The 25,367-nt window shown below is 57.6% G+C and overlaps 2 protein-coding genes and 1 long non-coding RNA gene across 12 annotated transcripts in view; 2 read left to right on the top strand and 1 right to left on the bottom strand.

The window, feature by feature from the left end:
* LOC128105074 (uncharacterized) overlaps positions 1 to 10,507 on the bottom strand; it is a 15,397-nt gene extending 4,890 nt beyond the window's left edge. For 2 of the 9 annotated variants that reach the window (XR_008216186.1, XR_008216194.1), the window contains exons 1-4: positions 4,898 to 9,135; positions 4,566 to 4,692; positions 3,013 to 3,841; positions 2,333 to 2,478 (exon numbers count right to left, since the gene is read on the bottom strand). This is a non-coding gene — a long non-coding RNA (uncharacterized LOC128105074). Of the gene's footprint in view, positions 1 to 2,332; positions 2,479 to 3,012; positions 3,842 to 4,565; positions 4,693 to 4,897; positions 9,136 to 10,136; positions 10,292 to 10,350 lie in introns of those variants that run through there. The other 7 variants (XR_008216190.1, XR_008216191.1, XR_008216187.1 and 4 more) reach the window with 7 other exon arrangements.
* Positions 90 to 2,103, top strand: Lenep (lens epithelial protein). The gene has a single exon (XM_052729920.1). The coding sequence runs from the start codon at positions 454 to 456 to the stop codon at positions 637 to 639; it is 186 nt and encodes a 61-aa protein (XP_052585880.1). The 5' UTR covers positions 90 to 453; the 3' UTR covers positions 640 to 2,103.
* Zbtb7b (zinc finger and BTB domain containing 7B) lies at positions 9,342 to 25,367 on the top strand. Of its 2 annotated transcripts, none has more exons than XM_052729917.1 (3): positions 9,342 to 9,580; positions 21,498 to 22,669; positions 23,060 to 25,367. In XM_052729917.1, the coding sequence occupies exons 2-3, from the start codon at positions 21,504 to 21,506 to the stop codon at positions 23,526 to 23,528; spliced, it is 1,635 nt and encodes a 544-aa protein (XP_052585877.1). In that variant the 5' UTR covers positions 9,342 to 9,580; positions 21,498 to 21,503; the 3' UTR covers positions 23,529 to 25,367. The 2 variants fall into 2 exon arrangements, with proteins under 2 accessions (XP_052585877.1, XP_052585878.1); XM_052729918.1 differs by lacking the exon at positions 9,342 to 9,580 and adding an exon at positions 10,603 to 10,713.

The raw sequence follows: 25,367 nt of genomic DNA, 5'->3' as shown, positions 1-25,367 counted from the left end.
TTCCTGCTTGGAGGTCAAGGGAAGCAGAAGTGGACCAAGGCTGCCAGCTCTGACTGGCAGTGCTCCCTCAGGGGCCCAAGAGTCCAGTAGAACATCCTGGAAAGGAGCTGCTAGGGACGACTCTCAGTGTCAGCCTTAGCCAGACCTACCAAACAGGAGAGGGCAATCAGAGGACTGCCAGCCACTAGGAATGGGCAACTGGGCAGAGGCCTGCCTGCTTGGAAGGGAAGTTGAACTCTCCTCAGTGTGGAGAATGAAAGATGGAGTGGCCGAGCCCTCCCTTCTCAACTGCCATCCCTGTCTATAGGGCTGACTCAGCCTGTTCAAGGCCCAGAACCATCTTTTGCTAGACCCCAGAGCCTTTGTCTCTAGTCATGAGGTCTGAGGGGTGGGGACAGTGGATAAAAGGCCCTAAAGGCAGCGTCCACACCCTTCCACTGAGCTGCTGGCCACATGAAGCCACCAATGCAACCCCTAACCCAGGCCCTGCCCTTCTCTCTTGGAAATGTCCTTCGAGGAACTGGTCTCCAGGTGCCTGTCGTTAAGATGGGCACAGGGTGGGAGGGCTTACATCGAATTCTGAAGGAAGTTGCCTACATCCTCCTCTGTTGTTGGTGTATCAAGGAACTGCTGGATTAGCGGTGGCAGGGAACATCTGTCACCCCTGACACCCAGACCTGCATCACTCAGGTGGGACAGGGAGGGTAGACATCAGGAGGTGTGGCTGCAGCTTCTATGGTGGAACCTGCAGCCCAGCTCTCCCATCTTTTCTGTAGCTCTAAGATTCCTGGAGCCAGCCGGCCTTCACCAAGGATGGGCCTCCAACAAGTGAAGAGGGAAGCATGGACCCTGCTTTGAGTTGTCCATCTGTCTGACCTGCCTCATCCTGGGGCACCCATCCCCAGCTCCCGTCTCTGGTGTACTTCTGGTAGGCACGAGCTTGGCTTGCTGGCTAAGACTCCAACAAGATTGCAGCAGGATCTAGTACTCCTCCAAAATTGGCACAGTGGGCCCACCAACTCAGATGATTGATCTTACCATGTACTTGAAGAACCAGGAATGGACTGCCCCTAAGATCTCTGATAATCACAGAACTACACATATAATAAATGAGCCTTGAGGCCAAAAATTCTAAACGTCTAATGCGCGCCCAGAAAGGGCTTTAGAGCCAGGGTGCAGGGCAAGGAAGAAGGGTGGATCTCTGGAGAAGTGAGACTGATAACTAGGTTTGCTGACTCTGGTGCTGGGGTAGAAGAGCCAAACAGAAGGGCCAGGTTCCTCCCAGCCTCTGCGGAGGGTGGGCAGAATGGGCAGAGCCGCCTCTGTGAGGCCCAGGGTGTTAGGATGGGGATCCAAAAGACAGCCTTTTTCCAAATAGGTGTGACCTGGGAAGCTCCCTGTCTCTAAGGAACATGGGGACCATACTGAGCTAGTCCTCAGCTTGTGGAAGGAGTCCCAGTTCAGACACAGCTGTCAGAGTCGCCACACCAGTCCTTCAAGCCTATCCCAGCACACCTGGTTCAGGACACAGTCTTGAGGAAGTAGGTTGACTCCTCACTTCCCCTCAGCGTATGCCACCAACATACGCTTTCCTTCCATCAAGAGGAGTTGATGGACACGTATAGAATTGGTTCAGACCTGTCACACCCTCACCTACGCATGCCCCTCGTCCTCTCTCTTAGCACTCAGCCTAGCCATCGCCCACCTCTCTCCCGCAACACTGACCTGGAGGTAGTGCATAGTTCCTCTGCCTCCCTCTCTGGAGCCAGCTCTTCCTTAGCCTTGTTCTTCGTCAGCTCCCTTTTCTCCGGGCCTTTTGGTTTTTGTTTATTGTTGGTTGTCTGGTTGATTGTTTGAGTTGGTGTTGGGGACTGAACCCAGGACTCTGCACCTACTGAACATGCTATACCATAGCCTGACTTTTGTTGTCATACGGATACTTTGTGCACTAGTTGTGGTGACCCACACACACTAGCTTCAGCACTTGGGAGGCAGAGACAAGCAGATTTTGAGACCAACCTGATTGATCTACACAGCAAGTTCTAGGCCAGCCAGGGCTACACAGTGAGACGCTCTCTAAAAATAAATAAATGAATAAATATGTTTGTTTGTTTGTTTTTCAAGATGGGGTTTCTCTGTGTAACAGATCCCTGGCTGTCCCGGAACTCACTTTGCAGACCAGGCTGGCCTGGAACTCACAGAGATCTGACCACCTCTGCCTTCCAAGTGCTGGGATTAAAGGTGTGCCACCACACCCAGCATAAATAACTAAATACTTTGTAAAGAAATACTATATGCCTGGGTGCTCAGGAAGCTGGGACAGAAATATTACCAGTACATCACCATGCTGACTGTATACTCCCAAGTCATCGGTGGCTACATAGGAAATCTGTCTAAAGAAAAAGTAGGGGTTGGAGATTTAGCTCAGTGGTAGAGTGCTCGCCTAGCAAGCGCAAGGCCTGTGTTCGGTCCTCAGTTCTGGAAGAAAAAGAAAAAAAAAAAAGTAGAGTTTGAGAGACAATGGAATGCTGCTTGCCTAGCATGGGCAAGGCTCTGTAATCCCCAGCAAGGTGTGTGTGTGTGTGTGTGTGTGTGTGTGTGTGTGTGTGTGTGTGTGTGTGAGAGAGAGAGAGAGAGAGAGAGAGAGAGAGAGAGAGAATGTGTGTCTGGCTGGGTAACATGATAATATATGCCTAAAGTTAAGAATTCTAAAAATGCTAGACTAGTGGCTCGTGCCTATAATCCAAGCATTTGGAAGACTGGGGGGCAAGAGGATTGCCTCAAGTTCTAGGCCAGCCTGGGCCAGAGTGAGACCCTAAATCAACAAACAAAAACAGCAATAATAAAAAAAAATTCTAATAGTAATAGTTCTCTACATCTATTCTCCAAGCCCCCAGGTCTCTGGAGGTAACCATGAAATGATATATGCAAAGACTATCTTCATTCAACAAATATAACTGTTTACTGTATACCAGTGTGGGTGCTTTGGATAAACAGGAAACCGATTCCTACCTGTGGAGCCTGTATTCTCCTAGGCAGGAAACCCCATCAAACTGTAGTTAAGTATACAGACATTATTTGGTGATAGAGAAACAGGAAAATGATCTGGAGGTGAATATAAACCAAGACATGTAGGATAAGTTAGAGCTTGAGCTTTTGATTTGATTTTTGAGTCAGGTTCTCACTCTGTAATCCTAGCTGCCCTCAAACTTGTGGCAATCCTCCTGCCTCAGCCTCCCCAGTCCTGGGATTAGAAGGATAAGCCACCATATCTGCTCAGGACCCCTCTAAACACCTGAAACATGCAGGTCAGAACTGCCGCCTGGTTCCTTCTGAGCCCTCCCTCTCCCCCCACCCCCAGCACTGCAGAGGGAGTAAGGTCTGACTCATGTGGGCCGAGAGTCCACCTTCCTGCTGACCCAGGGGCTCTCCTTCCCCTAGAGACTGCATTCTGCCTGGCCAGCTCCTACCCTACCTAATTCAGCCCTGGCCTCTAAGTCCTACGCGATTTAAGCTGGGCAGTGCCTAGACGTGGACCCCAGAGTCTGAGGTCTGAACACAAAGGCTTTTGCCAGAGGAGAGGATGCTTGGCAGACTCCTAGGGAAGTGGTGGACACAGGAGCAGAGGCCAGGGCCGTGTGCTCTGGTGGGACAGGGAGTGGGGAGCTGGTAGAAGGAAAGGACTGAAGACTGACAGGCCCAAGGAGAGCAGCAGCTGGAAAGGCTTCAGTGGAGACGTGTCACAGTCCGGACACACTTTCTAGAGTAGATGATGCTTTGTCTCTTCTCACAAACATCTACTTCAAGCTGGGTGTGGCAGCTCATGTTTACAGTTCAGTACCTGGGAGGTGAAAACAAGAGGATTACCTCCAGTTTGGGGCTAACCTGGGCTACACAGTAAATTCAAAACCAGCCTGGGCTAAAGAGTGAACAACCCTGTCTCAAACAAAACAAAATAATTGTTTTGTTTGTTTCTTGGTTTTACGAGACAGTGTTTCTCTGGGTAGCCCTGGCTACCTGAAACTTACTCTATAGACCAGGCTGGCCTTGAACTCACAGAGATCCACCTGCCTCTGCTTCCTGAATGCTGAGACTGAAGGTGTGCACCATCACTGCCCAGCTGACAAAATTTAAACTAAAACTCAATATGTAGCTTTGTCCAGCCTGGAACTATGTAGACGAGGCTAGCCTCATAGAAGTCTGCCTGTCTTTGCTTCCCAAGTGCCTGGCTCAAGTTTTTTTTTTTTTTTTTTTTTTTTTTTTAAGTATACTTTAAAAAATAAAAAAAAGTAAGCTGGGCGGTGGTGGCGCACGCCTTTAATCCCAGCACTCGGGAGGCAGAGCCAGGCGGATCTCTGTGAGTTCGAGGCCAGCCTGGGCTACCAAGTGAGTTCCAGGAAAGGCGCAAAGCTACACAGAGAAACCCTGTCTCGAAAAACCAAAAAAAAAAATAAATAAAAAAAATAAATAAAAAATAAAAAAAGTATGCTTTAGGGATGAGAAAATGGCTCAGTGGATAAAGGTGCTTGCTGTCAAGCCTGATGAATTCAATCCCCAGGACTCACATGATGGAAGGAGAGAATCTCCTGCAGGCTGTCCTCTGACATCCACACTTGTGTGTCTGTGTGCTCAGGAGCAAAGGTACACCAAAAGAGTAGGCAGGCTTGAGAGTGATGAAACCCTATCTCAGAACTGAGTAACAAAACACACACACACACACACACACACACACACACACACACACACACACACACACACAGGGCAAAAGCACACAAGAGAACGATACAGTTAATGATATCACATTGATTTGAATAGACAGGCCCCAAGAGGTGAAGTGATTCATCCCCAGGTCAGAAGGACAATGCCCTTTAATAGAACAAACATTCAGTGAACCCACATTTTCAGATCTCAACTTTAGGGCTGACCAGGCTGGTAGCACGTGCTATTTTCCCCGAGCCATTTTGGAGGCTGACTCTGGAGCCCACTGTTTGATCCTAGCAGCTGGAGAACAGCACGGGCAATATAGCAATACTCTCGTCTAAACAAAAAAGAAGAAAAGACAGTCAAAACCAGAGTTCCTCGTTAATCTGCCTTCCTCTTCTGATAGAAATGGTTAAGTTGCCCTAGGAGGCAAAGCCATGCAAGTGTGGAGGCATCTCTCTTAAGCTGCACCACCCCCCTACCCCCCCCCCTCGGTTTCCCATCAAAGCTCTAGGCTCACTGTGTCCTTTGCACCTTGGATCAACTTAAGGTCCCGTCCAAATACCTTTTGTTTAACCCATCCAGACTAGAATAGTTTTCCTGACCAACAACGTCCACATTCTTCTAGAAGGGAAAAGGAAATGTAACAACTTCTTCCAATGCGCTCTCAAAAATAGCTGCTCAGGTCTTCAACACTCAAACTATTGCTTCAGGAGCTCATGCCAGGGATAGGGTGGGCAGAGAAGCAAGATACCAAGACAGAAAGGGGAGTTACTGCTTACCCCTGGGCACCTTGGGGCCCTCTAGCAGCCATAAGGGGTAAGGAAATAGTTGGGGTTGAAATGGAACAGACCAACAAGCTAGAAGTGACCTTCAAGTATCACGGCAAGAGAAAAGCTCTTCTACAGATTACACCCCATTTGCAACCTTGGGTAGAGTGGGAGACACAGAGGTGAGGGCGGGACACACAGAGGTAAGAAAGGGATCACCATAAAATGAGTTTGAGGGCTGAGGGGGCCGGTCCCACATTTTTCACAGCCGACCAAGAGACACCTGGAGAGAGGAGGCTGGCAAACACCCTCCCTCTCATTTGCATTTCGTTTACATATGAGTTATTTCTCCATTCGTATTCAGAAACCTTCTGGCCCCTTTTCTAGGTGGCTCTCAGACTCCACAGTCTTTTTCCGTCCTGCTGAAGTTCATCCATTAGCATCTGTAGCCATCCTCAGCTCCTTATCCACCCGGCCTGGCTTTCGGGACCGCTACCCTACACCCCTAGCTGGCTGGGATTTAGGAGCCTAGCGCCCCCTGGTGGCGAGTAGGAAGCAGGCCGCGCGCAGAGGGGTTCTGTTTTGCCTGCTCTGGGACGTGGAGTTTTGGAAAACGTTCCCCGGAGCTTCCTGAAGCTAAATTTACCTCCCCCAGCCCTGGGGGGCGCAGAGATCCCAGGGGCGATTAGCACAGCGCTGCTGCGGGCTCCAGCCGAGAGGCCCAGAATAGGCACGCAGTTATAAATAGTGCTACCCGCAGGTGTGGGGGGAGTCGGCAGGAGGGAGTACCCCCGGCAGCCACCGCCTCTTCAGGTGGGTTGGGCGGTCGCGGTGGGGGTTCTGGGGGGCGGCGGCAGGGGGGGCTGCGGTCTGAGCGCCCCCAGCGGTTTCCTGGGCGGCGGGTTTTTCGAGGGAAGCGGAGGCAGCCGCGGGAAAGGGGCGGGGGAGCAGAGACTAGGTGGGCGCCTGGGGCCCGCGGAGGAGCCGCTTTCTGCTCAGCACCCCCCAACCAGAAACGGGCCCCCAGACTCACTTTAGGACCCTGCCAAGGAGAGCCTCGCCTCCAGCCGCCCACTGCACTCTTCCTCCGGGACTCTACACCCTTGTACCCTCTCAGCAGCCACTCCTCAGTGTACTTGGACCAGCCAGTCTCGGAACCAGGCCGCCACTCAGAGTCGCTGTCCCCAGCCTTGGGTATAAAGTCCTTCTTGCTTGGGCTATTATCCTTCTCAGGACAAACACCTTCCTCTCGGGGTGTTTACTCACCTACTTTCCTCCTACATTAAAAGTCTAGAATCTAGAAAGTTGCCTGAAGATTTAAGTCTGAGAGTGAGGACGGGGGAGGGGCGGGGCGCTCACCCGGAACCCCCTGCGGACCCCACACTTGCCTTCCAGTTCCCAGTACCAGTTCAGGTGGACAGCAGACTGGCATGGGGGGCGCCGGGCTCCCTATAAGGGGGCGGGGTCCCACCAGCGCTCCCCGGACATCTCTGTCTCTGGTTTGGCAGTTAGGGGCCAAAGTTAGGGAGTAAGCAGGGATTTCCAGTCGGTGCCCCCCTAACATGAAAGGGAACTATTTGTGCTACAAGAAAAGCATGGAAAAGAGTCACTGAGGAACGAACAGTAGATTTCCAGGACTGCTGGAGGATGGCAATCCAGCCGCAAAAGATCCGGGTTGTGTCCAGTCAGATGCAACTCCAGGGGCAGGGGACAGCAGAGCTGTCCGCGTCTGGGTCCTCGGGAGCTAAGTGACAAGACTCTCGTCCTTCTGGAGTCCTGGACCACTGTCCTACCCTCCCCCAAATCCTTTCCCTGGTCTTGTACCCTTCTCCTGAAAACAGTTTGCTCTCCGTTTTCCTTGGGCATCTCCACTGCCGCCTTGCCCCTGGCATGGCCCATTCCCTGCTCAGCGAGACCCTGACAGCGAGGAAGGGAAAAAACCCAGCCCAGACACATCTTGCTCGGAATCCTCCCGACTGGAAACAGTCCGGCGGGGTTGCTAAGAAAACCTGGAGCAAAGATCAGACTTGACCCTGGGCTGGCTGGGGGGCGGGGGCGGGGGAACAGGACAGAAACGATAGGAAAACCCGGAACGGATTACTTGAGCCAGCGCTTCCCATGCCGACTGCTATCCACTGGTCCCTATTGCCCCCCTAATTCTCCAGTGAGATAATGTCTGGGATGGGGGGCTGTTTGGTTTGGCCTCAGCCCTCCGGGGCGCCTCACACTTTCCGCCCCTGGCTGAGGGGCAGAGCAGCGGCCTCGAGGCTGAGTCACGTCACAGGGAGAAGGAGAGAGAGGGAGGGAGGGAAGGACCGACTCCGCCCCTCCCCCTGCGCGGGGATCCCGGGTCAGCCCGGGTGAGGGCCAGGGCCCCCTGGCGCCGCCCATTGTGGTCCAACAGGTTGAGCTGGTGTCCTGCGGAGCCACCTGCTGGAAAGGGCGGGAGGCCCCCTGCGCAGGGGGCTGGGAAGGGAGGACAAGTCCGACCCGGTTCGGCCTGGCCCGCCGCTGCGAAGCCGGACCTGGTCCGAGAGAGCGGGGTTTGATTCCGTTTGAGACCAGTAGGAGGGGCCCTTTGGGGGTACGTAGCACCGCCGGCCCCGTGGGAAGCGTCCCTCCGAAGCTACCTTTCTCGGTTGGCTGGGCACTGAAAGACGAACGCAGGTCCTTCCCGACTACCCACAAGCAGACATCCTAAGCCAGCCAGGCCTCTATCGCCACCTGGGCGTCTGAGTGAGACTGCGTCAAGGCGTTCCTTCCTTCCACGGTGGGGGTCTCAGTTTCCCCACTTTAGTGGGGAACAGGCCGGAGGAAGGCAAAGAGCCGGAGCCCGAGAGGGCGCGCACCTCCCCCTTCCCCTTCCCAGACTCGGTCCCTCCCCGCTGCAAATGCCAGGGCAGCCACGGGCACTGGCGAGAGCGCAGAGGCTCCTTGCCCCGGGCACTGTTCCCTCCCCGCGCGCGGGGCGCCGTCACGCGTGGGGAGGGACACAGAGTGCCGGCAGCCTCGACTCCCCCGCTCCCTCGGAGGGGGGGATGGGCCCAGGGCCCGCAGCGGAGTGTCTGGTGGCCTTCTCCCCTGCCCTCCTGGGGCTCTGACCTGATTAAAGCCCCTAGCGGGACCCCACTCCTTTTCGATGCTAGGTCTTCATGCCACGGAGCCTATCCGTAACCTCTCCTCCCCTTCCCTCCCCAGGTGCTGGCCCCACAGAAGCCCCTCTGGAAGGAGAGGAAGTCCCTGAGGGGGCTGCTCCATTCCCTGGCCACTGCGGACTCTGTCTCCGGCCTCCCTCCCCTTCTGGGTTCAGGCCAGCCCCAAGCTCCACCCACTCCCTGGATGAACCCTAGGCGCGTCCCAAATGGGATAGGCGGGTGTTCAGGCCAATGGGCGGGCAGGGCGGTGGCGTGCAGGGGGTGGAGCTGGGCAGCAGCAGAGGGCTGGACGGGGGTCAGAGGCGGAGCTCCAGTTAAGGTGGACTGGAGGAGATTAGTGGTAGACAGCGGAGAGGGAGAGGGATCGCGGCAGGTGAAGGGAGAGAGAAGGAAAGAAGGGAAAGGGAAAGGGTGGGAAAGGCTCTAGGAGCGAAGTAAGAGCTCGGAGGAAGGGGGCGAAAGGAGGGAGGGACCCATATGCTCCCTGCTGGAACTAGCTGTTGGAAGAGGTGGAAGTTTATGTCCTTATTGGGCGGAGGGAGGGGGTGCCTGGGGGGGGCGGATGAAAAACCAGGAAGTGACAGAGGGTGTTGCTAAGGGTGGGGGGGGGGGGGGAGTTTGGGGGTGGCAGGGGCGGGGGGAGGGAGGGGAGGGATGGGGGGAAAGCAAGCGGGAGGACAGGTGAGACAGCAGGACAGGTGAGGCGGGCCCTGGGGGGGGGCGGGTGGGAGCCAGGTGAATGTACGGCTCTCCGCGGCCAAGGGGGGGCGGGCAGCAGGAGGAGGCAAAGGGTGGCGGAGGAGGAGCCCCCCAGCAACGAGCGGCGAGCCACTGACCGCGGCCTTCTGACCAGGACCGGAGCAGGGCCCCAAGCCCCCGGGCCTGGCGGGGGACGCGCTTCTTCCCACACCCTGTGCCTCTGCAGCTCCAGAGAGCGGACCCGACGGCTGAGAGGTAAGTGAACCCCACTTTCTTGTCCCTTGGCTCGGGGTCCACTAGACCCGAGCCTACTGCAGTGTCCTTCGTGCGTCCTGTGAGACCCCTGTACACACACACACACACACACACACACACACACACACACACACACACACACACGCAAACCAGATTTCAACCAGTCGCGTTCCCTGTAGCTTCCCTGGGTCTTCAGAATTGGTTTTAACTTGGAGGAAAGGTAGAGAACTCCAGCCTCCCCCCCAACTCTGGGCCGAGGGTCTCCAGAAACTTTCTTTGCACTTGTACTATCAGACTGAGCTGCGGGATGGAGACGGGGTGAGCTGAGCTGAACTTCCCCCCCAAGTCGCCTCCGTGACTTTAGGGGGAAGACCCCCAAGCCCGACCGAATGGAGGGAATGGAAACGCTGACGGACTCTTAACTAGGACAAATGCGTGTTTCCCCCCCCCTCCGCCCCCCCTGCTCCGCGCCCCCCTGGCGCGGTGGGCTGGACCCAGGCCAGTGGCATGGGGGCTGGGGGGCGGCGGGAGGAACCGCGGCTTGGGGGAAAGTTACCGGCTGGACTATTCGGTTTCTTGCGCTTCCCGAGCCGCGTCGTCTCTCCAGCGGTAGTGCGGCTCAGCAGAACGACCCCGCTGCCCCTCCCGCTCCACAATCACATTCCCTTCTCTCGAGCTGCAGCCCCCCCCCCCCCCACCGCCACCCTTTCAAAGTCAGCTTTTGCCCTCACAACTCCGCTGCGAGGGTGGGGGACAAGAACTCTACCTACCACCACCACCAGTCTTGCCGCCGGCGCCGGCGCACCTGCCCTAACCCGAGCGGGGGTCGCGGCGGTGTGGTGGAAACCCAGTGCGCGCCGCTGGCAGAGGGTGGCCGCTCAAAGGGGTGGGGGGCGCTGCTTTCCATTCCCAGCTTTCTCTCCCCTCCTCCCACCCCACCCAAGTAAGAGAGCGACGTGTCCTGGCCAGAGCGAGGGGGGGGGTGGGAGTAGGGGGGGGCAGCGTGGGCAGCGGGTTGTGCCCGGACACGTGCCTGCCCAGGCGCCCCGGCCCTGCTAGTGTTTGGAGAGAGGGCGGGTCCCCTGCCCCCCGCCCCGCACAACCCCCATGTATCAAAGGGCGGCTGAGACGTGGTGAGACCTCGGGGCGCCCTGGGGGGGCGGGGGGTAAGGCGGGGAGCCTGGGTCCGGAGCAGGGGAGGGGCAGAGGCGCCGGTGCTAGCTGACCCACAGGAAACGAGCACTGCTGACCTAGTTTGGGACACCGGAAGTGGGTGCTGGGGAGAGGGGGAGACCGGCAAGCTGTCCTGGCTTCCGGGCCAGGTGGAGGGCGTTCTTGAATTGACCCCCGCCCGAATACCTTGGAGACCCCTAGCTGCTGCTGAGAATGGGAATGAGTCAGCGCAGCTATTTCTCCTTCCCCCAACTTATTCCTAGAGGAGGGGACCGTTTATCAAGGGTTGGGGGAGCCAGATTGGGAAGTGAGGAGTTAAACCAAGATAGGAACTCTGTGTTCCCCAAGGGAGTGTGTGTGTGTGTTTTGGGGGAGCGCTAAGGCCTGGAGGTTATGGGGTTGCGTTTTGCTACCCCCCACACACACCAACTGGTTTGGTCACCCCTGTACCCTCCTGGCACTGTTTATAGAGCTGGCATGGAGTGGACATTAGATTGGGAGGAGATACTGGGCATAAGAAGTATTGTGCTGGGCTGGAGAAGGGCATATTTGTGACTGGGTTTGGATGGTAGTTAGTGTTCCTCCTTCGTGGTGACTGGGGAGAAGGACAGGGGGCTCCCCCTGGAGCAGCTGATGAAATAAGGAGAAATCTCTGCCTGTGCCTCCTGGCCCTGGCCCCCGGGACCCCAGCTCCCCCAGAGTGCCTCTGTTACATGGTTGCTGTAGGCAGGCTCCTGCCTGCCGACACCCCCAGACACTGTCCCCTCCCTTGGGGACCACCCCCCCCCAGCCTGGGGGGTCAGGAAGGGGTTAATACCACCAGAAAGGGGCTCTGGGGAAGAGAGAAGGCAGTGCCCACTAGGCTCAGGTGTCAAGGAGACAGGCCTGCTCTAATGGGGCCCGCTCAGCACTACTCAGCCCAGGTGATATGGCCCCTGTGTCTAAGAGACAGGTGCCCTCTTCCCCTTCCCCATGGTGCCCCCTGGCACCCACCGCCCCCAGCTCCTCCTTGGCCTGGTGCCTGCCCCAGGAGGGTGCGGCGGGCAGCGGGGGCTGGGCTAACAATGCACCATCGGGCCCTTTGTGTGCTTGCACTTGGCACCCTGGGGAAGAGTGGGGGAGGGGACCCAACAGCCAGGGGGGGTGGAGCACCTCTGGGGTGGGGACAGTGAAGGCTTGGGGAGAGAAGCAGAGAGTGAAAACAGGTGGGGAGGAAAGGGAAGTGGGTCAGATAGAGGGCTGGCCCCCCATTCCAAGCCAAGGCTAAGATGAATGGGATCGCGAATGGCATCGTGTTAGTACCTGAAGCCCAGCCCAGGAGTGGACATTTGGGGTCAGAAGTTACTAGCCCAGGAGACTGCTCAGGTGGAGGAGGCAAGGCCCTCTTTTAGATGGCTGAGAGACCCAGTTCTTTTGGCCCAAGGCCAAGGACCTAAGATGGGAATAAGTGGGCTCCAGGCAGGGCAGTGCCCTCAGATAGGAGCCTCTGGGCCTGCTTCGGGGCTTCCTGCCTCCAGCCTGCTTGGCTCTCTGGCCTTCCTGAGTCAAGACAGGCCTGCCACCAGGCCTTGGGGCTTGTGCCTGTTTTGGCCTAGGGCTGAAAAAGAGGGTGAGGGAGGAAGGTGGAGACAGGCAGATGGATAGGACCCTGGCATGGGGTGTGCCTGCTCTGGCCTCTCCCCCTCCTGCTGAGTAAACTCGTGAGTAAACTTGACGTTTTGCCCGGACAGTTTGAAGTTGCCTCGCTGCCCCCCCCTCCAGTCCTGCCAACACAGAAGCGGCCAGGTGCCAGTGCAGGCCAGGGGACAGGGAGGAAGGGGCACAGGATGACTCTGATCCACCGTCAAGGACTGGAGGGTCAAGGAAGACCCCACTACCACCGCCCCTTAGCCAAGTTCAGGTCCTGGCAGTAATCTTGTGGTCTGTCAGCATTTGTCACGGAACTTTGGGAAACCCAGAAAAAAAGTTATCCTCCACGCAGTTCCCTTGCCCATCCCTGATCTCGATCTCAACCGGGGAAGACGCCCAGTTGCCCTCTGGTCCCTGAGAGGCCATCTTTTATGTTCACAGGCCACTAGTCCAGGAGGAAATCTACCTGTAGCAAATGCCTCAGTGAGGCCAGGGGAGGCTTCCCTCTTTTGGTCCACAGCCTGAGATAGGTGGGAGGCAGGGGGCACAGGGACCCATTAGCTCTCTCTTTCCTGAGGCTTCTGGCTGCTGTGGCCTCTGTCCTGCCCTTACCCGGACCTCACACCTGGACCTAACGCCTCCACAGCTGCCTTCACGGCTTGCCATCAGGCCCTTCCTCACCCCAACTCTTCCCCTGCCCTCTTGCTTTCCTAGAACCTTCAGGGGGTTCCTATCCAACGAATACCTAGACCACATCCAGAGTTCGGGGGTGCCCGTGGCAGGAGAGGGCTGACAGCAGGCAAGGGGAGCCAGTGGCGCCACCCACAAGCATACATTAATTTGATACCGCTTAACATCACTAATATCTCTTAATGCCTTCCCAGGTCGCCAGAATGGCAGGAGACATGTCTTCCCAGTCCCTGCCACGCCTCAGAGTGGGGCTCCCCCAAGACCTTGCTTTTGACTTCGTGTCTCTGGCTTCAGTTTCCTTCCTGTTTCCACCACCCCCCAGCTCCTCTCCACCCATATGCCCCTTTCAACAGACATCCTCTCCTCCTTCCTTCCTCCTTTCTTCCCCCTTTGCCCGGAGTAAGGGGGTCTTCCCTCCCCACCATGGACCTCCTAGCCTATCTTACTCTTCTTAAATAGTGCTGCACTTACGAGAGGTCCGTGACCATTCTTTCCCTAACCTACCAGCTAAGTTCTTGGGAAGAGAACCCAGGGCCTCTTAAGGGAACTACAACTCCCAAGGTACATGCAAAGCAGTTGTGGTGCACACTGGGAGTTGTAGTCCTCCCCCGAGCTCTCAATTTGGTTGAGTCTAAAAGTGTTTCTGGGTAAGGGTGAAAGTCAGAATTGGGACGGGTTGCAACGTAGAGATCCTCTGTATTCCCCTTGCTTTGTTCTTGCCATTACATCCCCATATGACACCATGTATTGACATCCATCTCTAATGCTAAGACATATTACCCATCCTTACCTTAGGATGAGCCCCACCCAAGAGATGCCCACACCCTGCCCTGATGCCCCTGGCAGGGGAAATGAGGGGCCCCATGAACTCCTTCCCTGCCCCCTGCCCTCCAGGCTAGTTCCCTCCCTTTATGGGGATCAAAGGGCAGGGAGCAGCCCCACCCTGCTCCCTCACAAGCTATAGGCATTAGACTTGGGCTCTTAGGAATTGCAGGGACTTTGGTGTCCAAGCATTTGCAGGGGGAATGCTGGGAGATTGGCGCCTGGCGACAGGAGAGACACTGGTCCCCACCTTGGGGCGTGGATCCTTTAGTAACTGCTCATAGGTCTATCCATGCTCTGTATCAGCCCTGAGCAATATGCTTCCTCTTAAGGAGGTGGCTTAAGGACAGGGTCTTGGGTCTTATCTATAGGACCTCAGGGGCCTGGGCCCGCCTGCCTGGCACCAAGGCACAGAAGTGACCCTCCCCCACCCCAGGCCCACAGTTGGCATAGGGCACTGCGAGCAGGGGGTAGGAGGGAGAGGCGGGCAGGACTGCCAGCATCCTGGTGGGTAGCTGCCAGCCAGGCCGGGAGCCGGTGAGGAGCAGCAGGCCGGCGGCACTGAGCCAGCAGCTGTTGGGGGTAGCAGGGAGGGGTATCTTAGGGGACATTTCTGTGATTCCCTCTGAGCCTAGCAGAACCTGGGATGGCCTACTGTCTGGAGGACACTGGGGCACCTTTCACTCCAAGAGTAGGCAATCCCAGGAGTTTCATGACATTTTGTGGCCGCTCATCCCATCTCAGAGCCTTCCTGGGTTGCCCCTCAGGCCCAGGCGGGTCCCACCCAACCAGCCGGGGTAGCAGTAGCTTGCGCAAGGGGTGGGGCTAGGAGCTTCCCAGCAGATGCCCCCTCCCGGCTCCTTCCTCTTTCGGGTGCCTACGGCTCCCCCAATGTGTCTACCCCTCCTCAGCCAGCTCTGTCCCCCTGGTCTCTGGGGTCTGGCATGAGGGCTGCCCCCTGGCCTGGTTGGCAGGGCTGGCGCCCTGGCGAGAAACTGTGGTATGTGAGTGGGTTTGGGGTGAGGCTGTGAGGAGGGCGGGTGCCGCCTTGCCCAGCCCCTGAGGGCCCCAGCCTGGTACAAGGTGAAGAGGATCCGGACAGCTCCCAGCAAGGGGCAAGGGCTTACTAGGGTCTGGAGGGTCTCCTTCCATTCCCTTAATCCCACATACCCTGAGGGGCTGGGACCTGGGCACCTGTCACCCCTGGCACTGGCTGTCCAGAGTTCCCTTCCTCCCAATTTGGCCTCTGCTGTCTGTCGCCTGTCCCCTCCCTTCTTCCTTCTCCTGGTCCCACCTCCAGCAACCTCTCCTCCTCACCTCTGCCCTGCTGGACTGGCCTCTCCTACCTTTCCTACCCCTCACCTTTTTCCCCTTTTAGGACTGAGTAAGGACAGGCGGGGGTGGGGACAGCTGGGGCTTTGGGCACTGCAGGAGAGACTCTGGGCCCTCTCCCACGCTGCCAGCCCTTCTGTAACCCCTCCCTCCAAGCTGGGGGGAGGGGGACAGCACCCAGAGGGTTAAGGCTGTAGGGGGAGGGACTGGGCCAGGTCGTGGGCGGCCCCTTTGAAGGAGGGAGCTGGAGTGGGGAACAGACACCCTGCCCCCCCCCCAGTTATTCCTCCCCCACCCCTCCCAACGTGCTGCCCCCAGGGGCCAGGAGGAGTTGCCGGCAAGGCCCCTCAGCGTTCAGGTGAGTAGGCCCTGCTCTGGCTCAGGAGGTCAGGCCCCAGGGGAGGCTCGGAGGCCTAGAATTGGCCAAGGGTCACAGGAGGACTGAAAAACAGGCTAGGAAGAAGGTGCCCAGATTTCACTGGAGGCTTTAGGGAACAGAGGAGCTGAGGCGCTGGAGTGTGGGGAGGCTTCAGAGTCTAAGGGATCCAAGAGAACCAAGAAAGGCAGAAGAAGGGCCCTACGGAAGCTGTGCTTGCTGGGCCAGGCCAGGAGGTTGGACAGGCTGGCAGGGAGCTGGGCTCCGGGGACCCGGCTGGGGTGTCTTCTGGGGCTTGGGGGGCTCAGGTTTCTGCCTGCGGCTAAGCGGGTGTGGGGTTACCAGCCAGCTTGGTTACCCAGCCAAAGATATGGCTGGGGGGAGGGGGTACAAGGTAGACCCTGGCACTTTGGGCATTCTCCTTAGCCCTAAGAAGAGCTGGCACTGCCCAGCCAGACTCTGCTGGGAACCCTGATGACCAGGGTCTGTCCAAGTGACTAGTTACCTGGTTCAGGGTGGGCAGTCTCAGGGGGGAAGTCCAGTAGCTTCAGGGCTGGAAACTCTGACGGGCAGAGAGGCACTCGCTGTCCCCCTTACCCCACATCCGCTCTCACTGCACACCCTACCTCTCCCACCTCTTTTCTCCAAGTGGCTCCCAAATTTTGGTCGTCCGCTTCCTCCAGAAGGCAGGTATGGGTACCCCAGACTAAACCATGTCTTCTATAATGGTTTGTAGAACAAGCCCTGGTCTTGATTTGGTTCCTCTGCCGTGGCTACCCGACACCGGCCTGGAGGGATACTGGGAGCGTGGCAAATGTTGGACTCAGGAGAGGCTTCAGTGAGAGAAGTGATGGGAAGAGGGAAGGAAAATCTCTGAGGATGGTTCCCAGGAGCAGTCCTAGGGACAGGCATGGTGGAGAGATGAGAGAGCCCATAGGAGCTAAGGAAGGGAACCAAGGGTCAATCTTGTGCTGGGAAGATGAGGACCACAGACAGTAAGAAGAGGACTGAGAGAGTAAATGGAGTCCAAGCAAGACAGGCTAAGGGTAAGGGGCTGCTGATGGGCTGGGGTTCCCAGAGGTGGAGATGTGAGGCTGGGGGAGCCTTGCTCCATTCCTTCCTCCGCCATCTTTGTCTCGGTCCATTCTTGATGGGCTGAAGGGCTGTGTGCTAGAGCTGATGTTATAGACGGAAAAGGAGAGCTGTCGGGTCCCTCCATCGGGAGCCCCTGCACTGGGATCGGGACCTGGTGGGAGCTTAACCCCCACAGCACCGGGAAGCAGCCAGCTCCCCTTGCCTCCTTCCCCCTTCGTGGCTTGCGGTCTCTCTTCCCCGCCTCGGCCCCCAGGAAGTGTGAGTGCTGGGGGTGGTGAGGTTAGGAGGGGGAAGCGTCACATGGGGGATGGGGAAGGCATACACGAGTTTAGAGGGGCTGGAGAGGAGGGCTCCATGAGTGTCCTTGGCATCCCTGGGCCAGGACCTGTCTTTCGGCCCTCTCTGTGGAAGTTCTTCCAATCCCCCAGTGACATGTGGCTCAGCCACCTCACCTGCCTGAAACTGGGTAGTTAAGGTGTCAGTGGCCCTTTGGCCCCAGAAAGGATGGAAGGAACGGTGGAATAAGAATTCCTGGGTCCCTGAGGACTTTGGACTGGCTGTCCAATTTTCCCGACCCCTCTGGTCCAGCCACAGGCCAAAGCCCTAACTTCGTGCAAAGTGGCCTCCAAAAAAAACAGGAAGAGAACCTGAGGCTTGGAACTGGGGTTGGGGGTTGGGGGCAGAAAGGAGAAAGAAGGGGGAGGGGTGGCAAGCCCAGGCACCAGGAGCACCAGCCAGAGCTTTGGGTCGCAGTCATCCCTAGCAGGAAGAGGTCCTCACCCTCTTGGCCTCCCGAGCTGCTCCTCCAGAAAAAGCCAAGCCAGGCTCTTCTCTGGCTCCCTGGCAGAGCTGGGAGAAGGGGCCTTGGAATGGGGGGTAGGGGTGGGTGGGTGATGCTCTGTGCGCCTGTGTATCAGCCCACATCTATTTTCTACGCCACTAATCCTGGTTCTGCCGGCTGCCCCCCACACTAAGCCTCAGTCCCCTAATCCCCAAGGTGGGGAGAAGGGGGGCCAGCTTTGCTCAGCTGCCCCACTCAGGGCCTCCGATGGCTGCCCTTCAGCTGGCTCAGACCAGCAGGGTTGGCCCTGGAGCCCCTCAGCCCAAGTCTGGGAGGTCAGCACCTGGAAGATTCGAGTTGCCTCTGTCTGCCTGGGTCACGCCCGCCGTGTACCCCCCGCTTTTGGTTGTTTGGTAGACACACTCCCGGCAGGTGCCTCTGGGTACTGATGGGTAGGCGAGAGGGACTCGCGACTCTGTCACCCTTTACCATTGCCACTCTCAAGTTTTCCCCGACCAAAGATGGCACAGCCTTGACACGGGGCTGGGTTTCGAGAAAGCTGCCCACTGGCTTGGCCGGTCTAGCAGGCCTAACAATGAGGGGAGCCCGGGGGGGGGGGGGGGTGGCAAGAAAGAGGGGAGTGATGGGGCGGGGCCCCCAGTTCTTTCCCCTACCAGGCAAACAGACCAAACAGACCTTGCCTACTTCCCTGGCACAGCTGCCCCCCCAACCACCACACACCCATGCCCACAAGGTCTTAGCAAGAGGGGGCATGCCGGGCTGGGTGGGGATGGGCTGCCTACATGGGGCGTCAAGGGGACTGGGCCCTCTGGGATACAGATGTGGGAAGGGTGCCCAAGGTGGGGTGGGCACACTGGCACCAGTGCCCCACCCTGGCAGAAAGAAGGGGAGGCCTCCACCCCACCAACTCCTCCCCTATGATAGAGCTAGGAGTGCCCCCTTGGCCTGGTTGGCACCATCATAGTTCCAGGTGGCACCTCAGTTGGTATGGGTGCCAGGGCTAGGGGATTTCCCAGAACACCCTCTCCTCCCTGTGTGCCACCTGCCTCTCTAGTCCTTCCTCGATGCCTTGTGGCCATAGGCATTGGATTTGGGCCTAAGGAGTTAAACACCCACCCTTGCCCAAGCCTTGTGTGAGCTCATGGCGAACCAACTCTGAGCCTGTGACCTGACAGCGAGATCAACCAATCGGTACACCTGCCATACCAAGTTGCCACAGAGATCAGCCCTGGGGTGGGAGAAAGGAGGCAGGTTTACCAACGGGAATGGGTGGGGTGGGTAGGGAAGGAGGGTGAAGGATGGGGTGAGCACATGTCTCCAGGTGCCCAGCTCCCAGCCAATGGGCAGCAAGGATAGCTCCACCCGTGCCCCTTAGGAGGAACATGATGCACTTGGGCCCAGGAGGGTGCCCACTGCTGTTGAAGTTGGGCCTCTGGCTGCCCACCTGATTTGTGTCTGTTCTTAAGTCCCGGGGCCATTTGCCTCGAACTGAACCGTATGTAAAGTACTGGGAGAGGAGAGAACTCCCAGACTGCCTGGTCCCCCAGGAGGAGGAGTGGTTTGGGGACTGAAGGTGGGAACAGGTGAGCTAGCTCAGGGTTCCCAGGTGTGGCTCCCAAGCAGACAAGTGGTTAGCGCTCACTCAGGGCTTCCAGGCGGGCGCTCCACTGTGACAGACCAATTGTTGTGTCCTAAAGTGGAAATGTGTAGCCTCTGACTCTCACCCCCCCCCCCCAGAACTCCTTCCCATAGATGGCTAGGGGTGATCAGCTGTTGGAGTACGAGAGGACACGGACGAAGTGTCAGTGGGACTTGCCCTAGGGATCGGCAGGACTCGCCTTTACTATTACAGACTGAGAACTAGGCCTCCTCAGAAAGGAAGTGACTTGTCCAAGGTCAGGTAGCTCCCTAGTAACCTGGCTCCCTCAGGGTACATTCTGGGAGGGGAGAGACAGACCTGACTCCCAGTAGTTTTCTCAACAGAGGCCATCTGTGCACTGGAATCTGCCCTGAGGCCAGACTACTGACTGAGCCCTACTGTGTGTTAGGCATCTTACCACACCTGGCCTCACTTACCCCTCGCCACAACCCCTGCAGTCAACTGGAATTATCCAGTATTACAGATGAGGAAAGAGGCTCAGAGATAAAATCACTTGCTTAAGATCATGAAGCTAAGAATTCAGACTCAAGCCTGGTTGAGCCCAGCTCGGTTCCAGTCTCTATCAGCTCTAGAGCGGGGGCTCGGCCTTCCTAACCCTGCGACCCTTTAAAAGTTCCTCGTGGCGTCGCGGCCCTCAACCATCGAATGATGTTCGTCACTTCCTCGCAACTGTCATTTTGCTGCTGTTAAGGACTCATGCAAATGTCTGTGTTTTCCCATGGTCTTAGGTGACCCCTGTGAAAGGGTCGTTCATATCCTGAGGGATCGAGACCCACACGTTGAGAAAGCTGGTCTAGACCAACAAAATGTCAGGGCTGATAAGCCAAACATTCCCAGCTTTTCCTTCCCAGCCCGTTTTCTGTTTGTTTGTTTGGGTTTTTGTTGTTGTTGTTGTTGTTGTTGTTTTGTTTTGTTTTTTGTTTGAGACAAGGTCTCTCTACATAGCCCTGGCTGTCCTGGAACTTAACTATTTAGACCAGGCTGACCTCGAACTCACAGAGATCTACCTGCCTCTGCATCCCAATGCTGGGATTTTAAGGTGTCTGCCACCTCACCCAATGTCCCCAACTCCTTCTTGTGTAACAGGAGAGTATAGGCCAGACCACTGACTGAGCTCTTACTGTGTGTCAGGCACTGGGCCACGCCTGGCTTCATCTACCCCTCACCACAATGACTTGTTCCAGGTCATTCAACGAGGCTGCTCTTCAGTCCTTGCCCTCCCCACCCCTGTGGATGGTAGGCTGGGCCCTGGGGGCGGGGGTAGGAAACGAAGGTTGCCTCTGGAGAGGCAGGGTCCTCTGGAATGGGGAGATAGAAGTGGCATAGTTTAGGGGGAGGGCAGGGGTGGGACTTGGCCTTTCGGCAGTGGGGGTGATGCTTATCTGTGGGGGGCAGGAAGTGCCTGCGCCAGTGACACCCCAGCAATCGGGTAGCTGCTCCTTGGCCCATGAGGGAGGGAGGATGTGGGGAGCGGGGATCTTGAAGGAAAGATGAACTTAGGGTGGCTTGTGGGGGACGTGAGGAGGAAGAGGATGGCTCTTTTTTGTTTGTGTTTTTGAGACTGGGTTTCTCTGTGGAGCTCTGGCTGTCCTAGAACTCACTCTGTAGACCAGGCTGGCCTACCTCTACCTCCTGGGATTGAAGGTATGCTGGAATTAAAGGCATGCGCCGCTGCCGCCACAGCCGCCACCGCCACCTGACAAGGACAGCTCCTTTTGTTTGTAGGGTATACTGTACTTGTGACAGAACCCAGACATGCCTGACCTGCCAACTTCAGTCCCGTATCAGTCTGAAGTCTCTCCTTGGCCTCTACCAGAGCTCTGGGGCAGCTCCATCACAGACCATTACTCAGTTTTCAGGTGTCCCTAGCAAGCCAGTGTCGCCAGGGTCCTTCAGTCAGTTTTTTCTGAAGCTGAAACCAGGACTCCAGCATCCTAGCTCCTGGTCCACTGCTTCTTCTAAGGGGATGGGGGATCGGGAAGGTCAAGTGCAAGTATGCCCAGAAACTAACAGAAAGGCAGGCACTCCAGAAGCAGGCTCGGGCAGTCTAAGAACTGGGAAGGTGAAGGTGGGTCCGGGTCCGACGGCGTGACCCCCCCACACTGGGCACTTCACCTGAAAAGCAAGCTGCTCCATCTGTCGGGACCGTGGTTCCTCTGTGGTTGGCATGGAAGGCGGTCACATTTGGAAGGGTATGGGGACTAACAAACAAAGCCTTAGAGGAGTGTCCAGCATGTGGCCCTCCTTCAGTAAGAGAGCCAACACTGGAAGAGGCTCCCCACCCCACCCCCTTACAGGGATACCTGCTCTTAACCTCACCCTCTACTTGACCCTGCAGGAGAAGATGGGGAGCCCTGAGGATGACCTGATTGGAATCCCATTCCCAGACCACAGCAGTGAGCTCCTGAGCTGCCTCAATGAGCAGCGCCAGCTGGGCCATCTCTGCGACCTCACCATCAGGACGCAGGGCCTCGAGTACCGCACGCACAGGGCTGTGCTAGCGGCCTGCAGCCACTACTTCAAGAAGCTCTTCACGGAGGGTGGGGGGAGCACTGTTATGGGGACAGGGGGTGGCGGGACAGCTGCTGGAGGAGCAGGGGCCGGCGTGTGTGAGCTGGACTTTGTAGGGCCAGAGGCCCTGGGTGCCCTGCTCGAATTTGCCTACACAGCCACACTGACCACCAGCAGCGCCAACATGCCGGCTGTGCTCCAAGCTGCCCGACTGTTGGAAATCCCCTGTGTCATTGCTGCCTGCATGGAGATTCTACAAGGCAGTGGGCTAGAAGCCCCCAGCCCAGATGAGGATGACTGTGAACGAGCCCGACAGTACCTGGAGGCTTTTGCCACTGCCACCACCACAGCCTCGACCTCAGGAGTGCCCAATGGTGAAGACAGCCCCCCACAGGTGCCCCTCCTCCTACCACCCCCACCGCCACCCCGGCCCGTCGCCCGCCGCAGCCGCAAGCCCCGGAAAGCTTTCCTTCAAACCAAGGGGGCCCGAGCAAACCATCTGGTCCCCGAGGCACCTACGGTACTCACCCATCCCTTGACCTACGAAGAAGAAGGGGTGGCTGGGAGAGTGGGCAACAGCGGGATCGGTGGGCTTGGGGTCAGCTACAGTCCTCCCACGGGAGCTGCCTCACCTCCTGAGGGGCCCCTGAACTATGAGGTCTGTGAGGGTGAGGAAGAAGAGGAAGAGCTGGTCTATCCCCCGGCATATGGGCTGGCACAGAACAATGAGCCCTCGCTGTCACCAGAGGAGCTGGGCTCAGATGAAGACACCATCGATCCCGACCTGATGGTCTACCTAAGTTCCCTGCACCAGGACGCCCTGGCACCCGGCCTGGATGGCCAAGACAAACTGGTGCGTAAACGCCGTTCACAGATGCCCCAAGAGTGCCCAGTCTGTCACAAGATAATCCACGGGGCAGGCAAACTGCCACGCCACATGAGGACCCATACGGGTGAGAAGCCCTTTGCCTGTGAGGTCTGCGGTGTCCGCTTCACCAGGTGAGCAGCGAGTGGGGACCAGGGTCCTGAATGGGCTGCGGGCGGGCATGAGATCTGCGTGAGCACAGATGGTTCCAGCAGGGGGCAGCTCCCTTGTGGGTTCTTGGAATGAACTGGGAGGCCAAAAGAGGCAACCAAGGGGGATGATTGTGAACGGTCTAGTGCCCAAGATGGTCCAGTGCCCAAGAAGGTTGTACTGGAGACAGGGGAGCGGATGGTAACAGGGTCCATTACATCTAAAGGCCAATCAAGAAGGGTATCCTGGGGCAGTAATGGGGAAATAGCAGTAAGGAATGAGAGTGGGACGAGGCCTGGGAGTGGCCAGGATGGGCTGGGGAGCCTCTCCTGAGTCCTGAATGTTTACACCCTCCTCCCCCCCCCTTGTACTAGGAATGACAAGCTGAAGATCCACATGCGGAAGCACACAGGAGAGCGCCCCTATTCGTGCCCACACTGCCCAGCCCGCTTCCTGCATAGCTACGACCTCAAGAACCACATGCACCTGCACACGGGGGACCGGCCCTACGAGTGCCACCTGTGCCACAAGGCTTTCGCCAAGGAGGACCACCTGCAGCGCCATCTCAAGGGCCAGAACTGCCTGGAGGTGCGCACCCGGAGGCGCCGCAAGGATGACGCGCCGCCGCACTACCCACCACCCTCCACCACCACCCCATCCCCTGCGGGCCTTGACCTCTCCAATGGCCACCTGGACACCTTCCGCCTCTCTCTGGCCCGATTCTGGGAGCAGTCGGCCCCCACAGGACCCCCAGTCACTACGCAAGGGCCCCCTGAGGAGGAGGAGGAGGAGGAGGGGACACCTACCACACCACAGGCTGAAGGTGCCATGGAGTCCTCTTAAAAGAGGGATGAATGGCCAGGCTGGAACAACACAAGGCCTGGGATGCCATGCCAAGCAATGGGGGGCACATAGGACAAGAGGGGCCCGGGTCAGGGGTCCTGAGCTTTGTCGGCATCGGAATCCACCCCTCCCCCCACCCCAGAGCCTTCATTCCAATTCCAAGCTGAGGTTTTGGGGCACAAGCTCTCTAGATTGGGGTGATCACCCAAGGAGTTATACATGAGATATATATCTGTGTGTGTATATATATATATGTGTGTATGTGCCCCCCACACACACACTGCGCATATATGTATACACACACAGTAAAGGTGGGGTCCCTGTCCCCAGCTGCTACTGGGGAATTGAAGCAATAATCTATCTCTGATTTGTGGGGTCCCACTTCGGCTATGCGGGTTTCTAAGAGGCTGGGGCTTGGGACCAAAGCCTTGCCCCACTCCCATGCCCCCTGGGTTTTGGCTGTGTGTGAGGGGGTGGTGGACTGCCCCTCCCTTCCGAGACCCCTCCTTCCTGGTTTCTGTTCCCTTTTCCTGGCAGTAAATTATGCAAAGGGGGGTGGTAAAGGAAGGCTAAGTGGGGAAACAAGGTGGAAGCTTGAAAGACCGGGTTAGGGGGGCTGGGCCTGTAAGGACGGAGCCATCCCAGTCCCCCCTCCACCCAGTTCCAACGCTGAGTCATGGGGTCCTGGAGAAGGGGGCGGGGTGGCTTGATTGGCTCGCCCGTCCCTGGGGGTAGCAGGAGGGCTCCGCCCAGCTAAGGGAGCTCTCCACCTCTCCCCTCCCGCGTCCCGGGGCAGGGAATGTCTTGTTCCTGGCGCTCCCTCCCTGGGGCCAGAGGGCAGGGCGGGCCGGGCGTCTTACCCTCTTCTCCTCCCCACCTCCCCGCCCAGGTGCAAGCGGGAGCCGCCTCTGCTGCATGCTGCCCCTGACTCACGCCGCCCCCGGGCTGGCGGGCGCTGGGTGTGGGATGGGGTGAGGGGTTGAGGTAGCCTTGTGGGGAGCGGGCGAGCCAGCGCCATCTGGTGGCCGTGCCCTGTAAGGGCGAGCGCCCCCCAGCGACTACTTTTAGTCAGCTGGAGTCACACCCAGCCGTCCTGGCCTGTGAACGGGTACCCCCTTGCCAACACGGTGGCTAGACAACTCACTTGCCCCTGGGAAAAATGAGCTGCAGGGCGGACCTAGGGGAAAGGAATCTTTTCCTCAGATCTTGCCCGTCACCCTTAGGACTGAGTCCACCCCCATTCTGTACATAGCCTCCTCTGATGGTCTTGTTGAAATCCAATTTCACATTTTAAACTACCAGTTCTCCTGGGGTGGAGAAGAATCTTCACCCCTACCCCTTCCTGGCTGGGTGCTGGACCCCCATTGCGGCCTGGGCTATGCCTTGCACTATTTCCCCCCTTTTGGCCTGGTGGCCCTTCCCCCTCCTTAAAAGGGGCAGGTTCAGGGGCCCGGTGCTCTCCTCTCCCCATGCACCTCCATGCCCATTTGCACAGCTGCCCAGGTACCCCCAACGCTGGGGAGGGGTCAAACAGGGAGGGGTGGCGGGACCAGTCCCTGTATCTATTTAAAAAGTGATGATGTAATATATTAGGAGGGAGGTCAGGTGCCCTGGGCCTCATCTTAGCATTTCAGGTGATAGGGGAGCCCAGGGCTGGAGAAACCTGGGGCTTAGTCCCAGAGAGTGGGGGCAATGTAGCCTCCACTCTCTCTACTTGCGGCTTTCCCACTCAGTGCCTTAGTGGGGGAAGCATTTCCCCCCTCTCCCATTCCCTTCATCCACCCCTGCCCCCGCCTCGGGTGTAAGTGACAGGAAGAAATAATAATAATTTAAGATTCA

This window comes from Peromyscus californicus, unplaced genomic scaffold (genome assembly GCF_007827085.1).
Source record: "Peromyscus californicus insignis strain IS unplaced genomic scaffold, ASM782708v3 Scaffold_9__1_contigs__length_137607984, whole genome shotgun sequence".
NCBI lineage: Eukaryota > Metazoa > Chordata > Mammalia > Rodentia > Cricetidae > Peromyscus > Peromyscus californicus.
The sequence above is the reverse complement of the archived record's forward strand: the minus strand, read 5'-3'. Positions and strand labels throughout refer to the sequence as shown.

What these genes read in the sequence shown, in the direction of transcription:
- Lenep (XM_052729920.1), top strand. Translation starts at nt 454, where the DNA reads ATGAAGCCACCAATGCAACCCCTAACCCAGGCCCTGCCCTTCTCTCTT.
- Zbtb7b (XM_052729917.1), top strand. Translation starts at nt 21,504, where the DNA reads ATGGGGAGCCCTGAGGATGACCTGATTGGAATCCCATTCCCAGACCAC. An exon ending in TGCGGTGTCCGCTTCACCAG is followed by an intron (nt 22,670 to 23,059) that starts GTGAGCAGCGAG and finishes CCCTTGTACTAG; the next exon opens with GAATGACAAGCTGAAGATCC.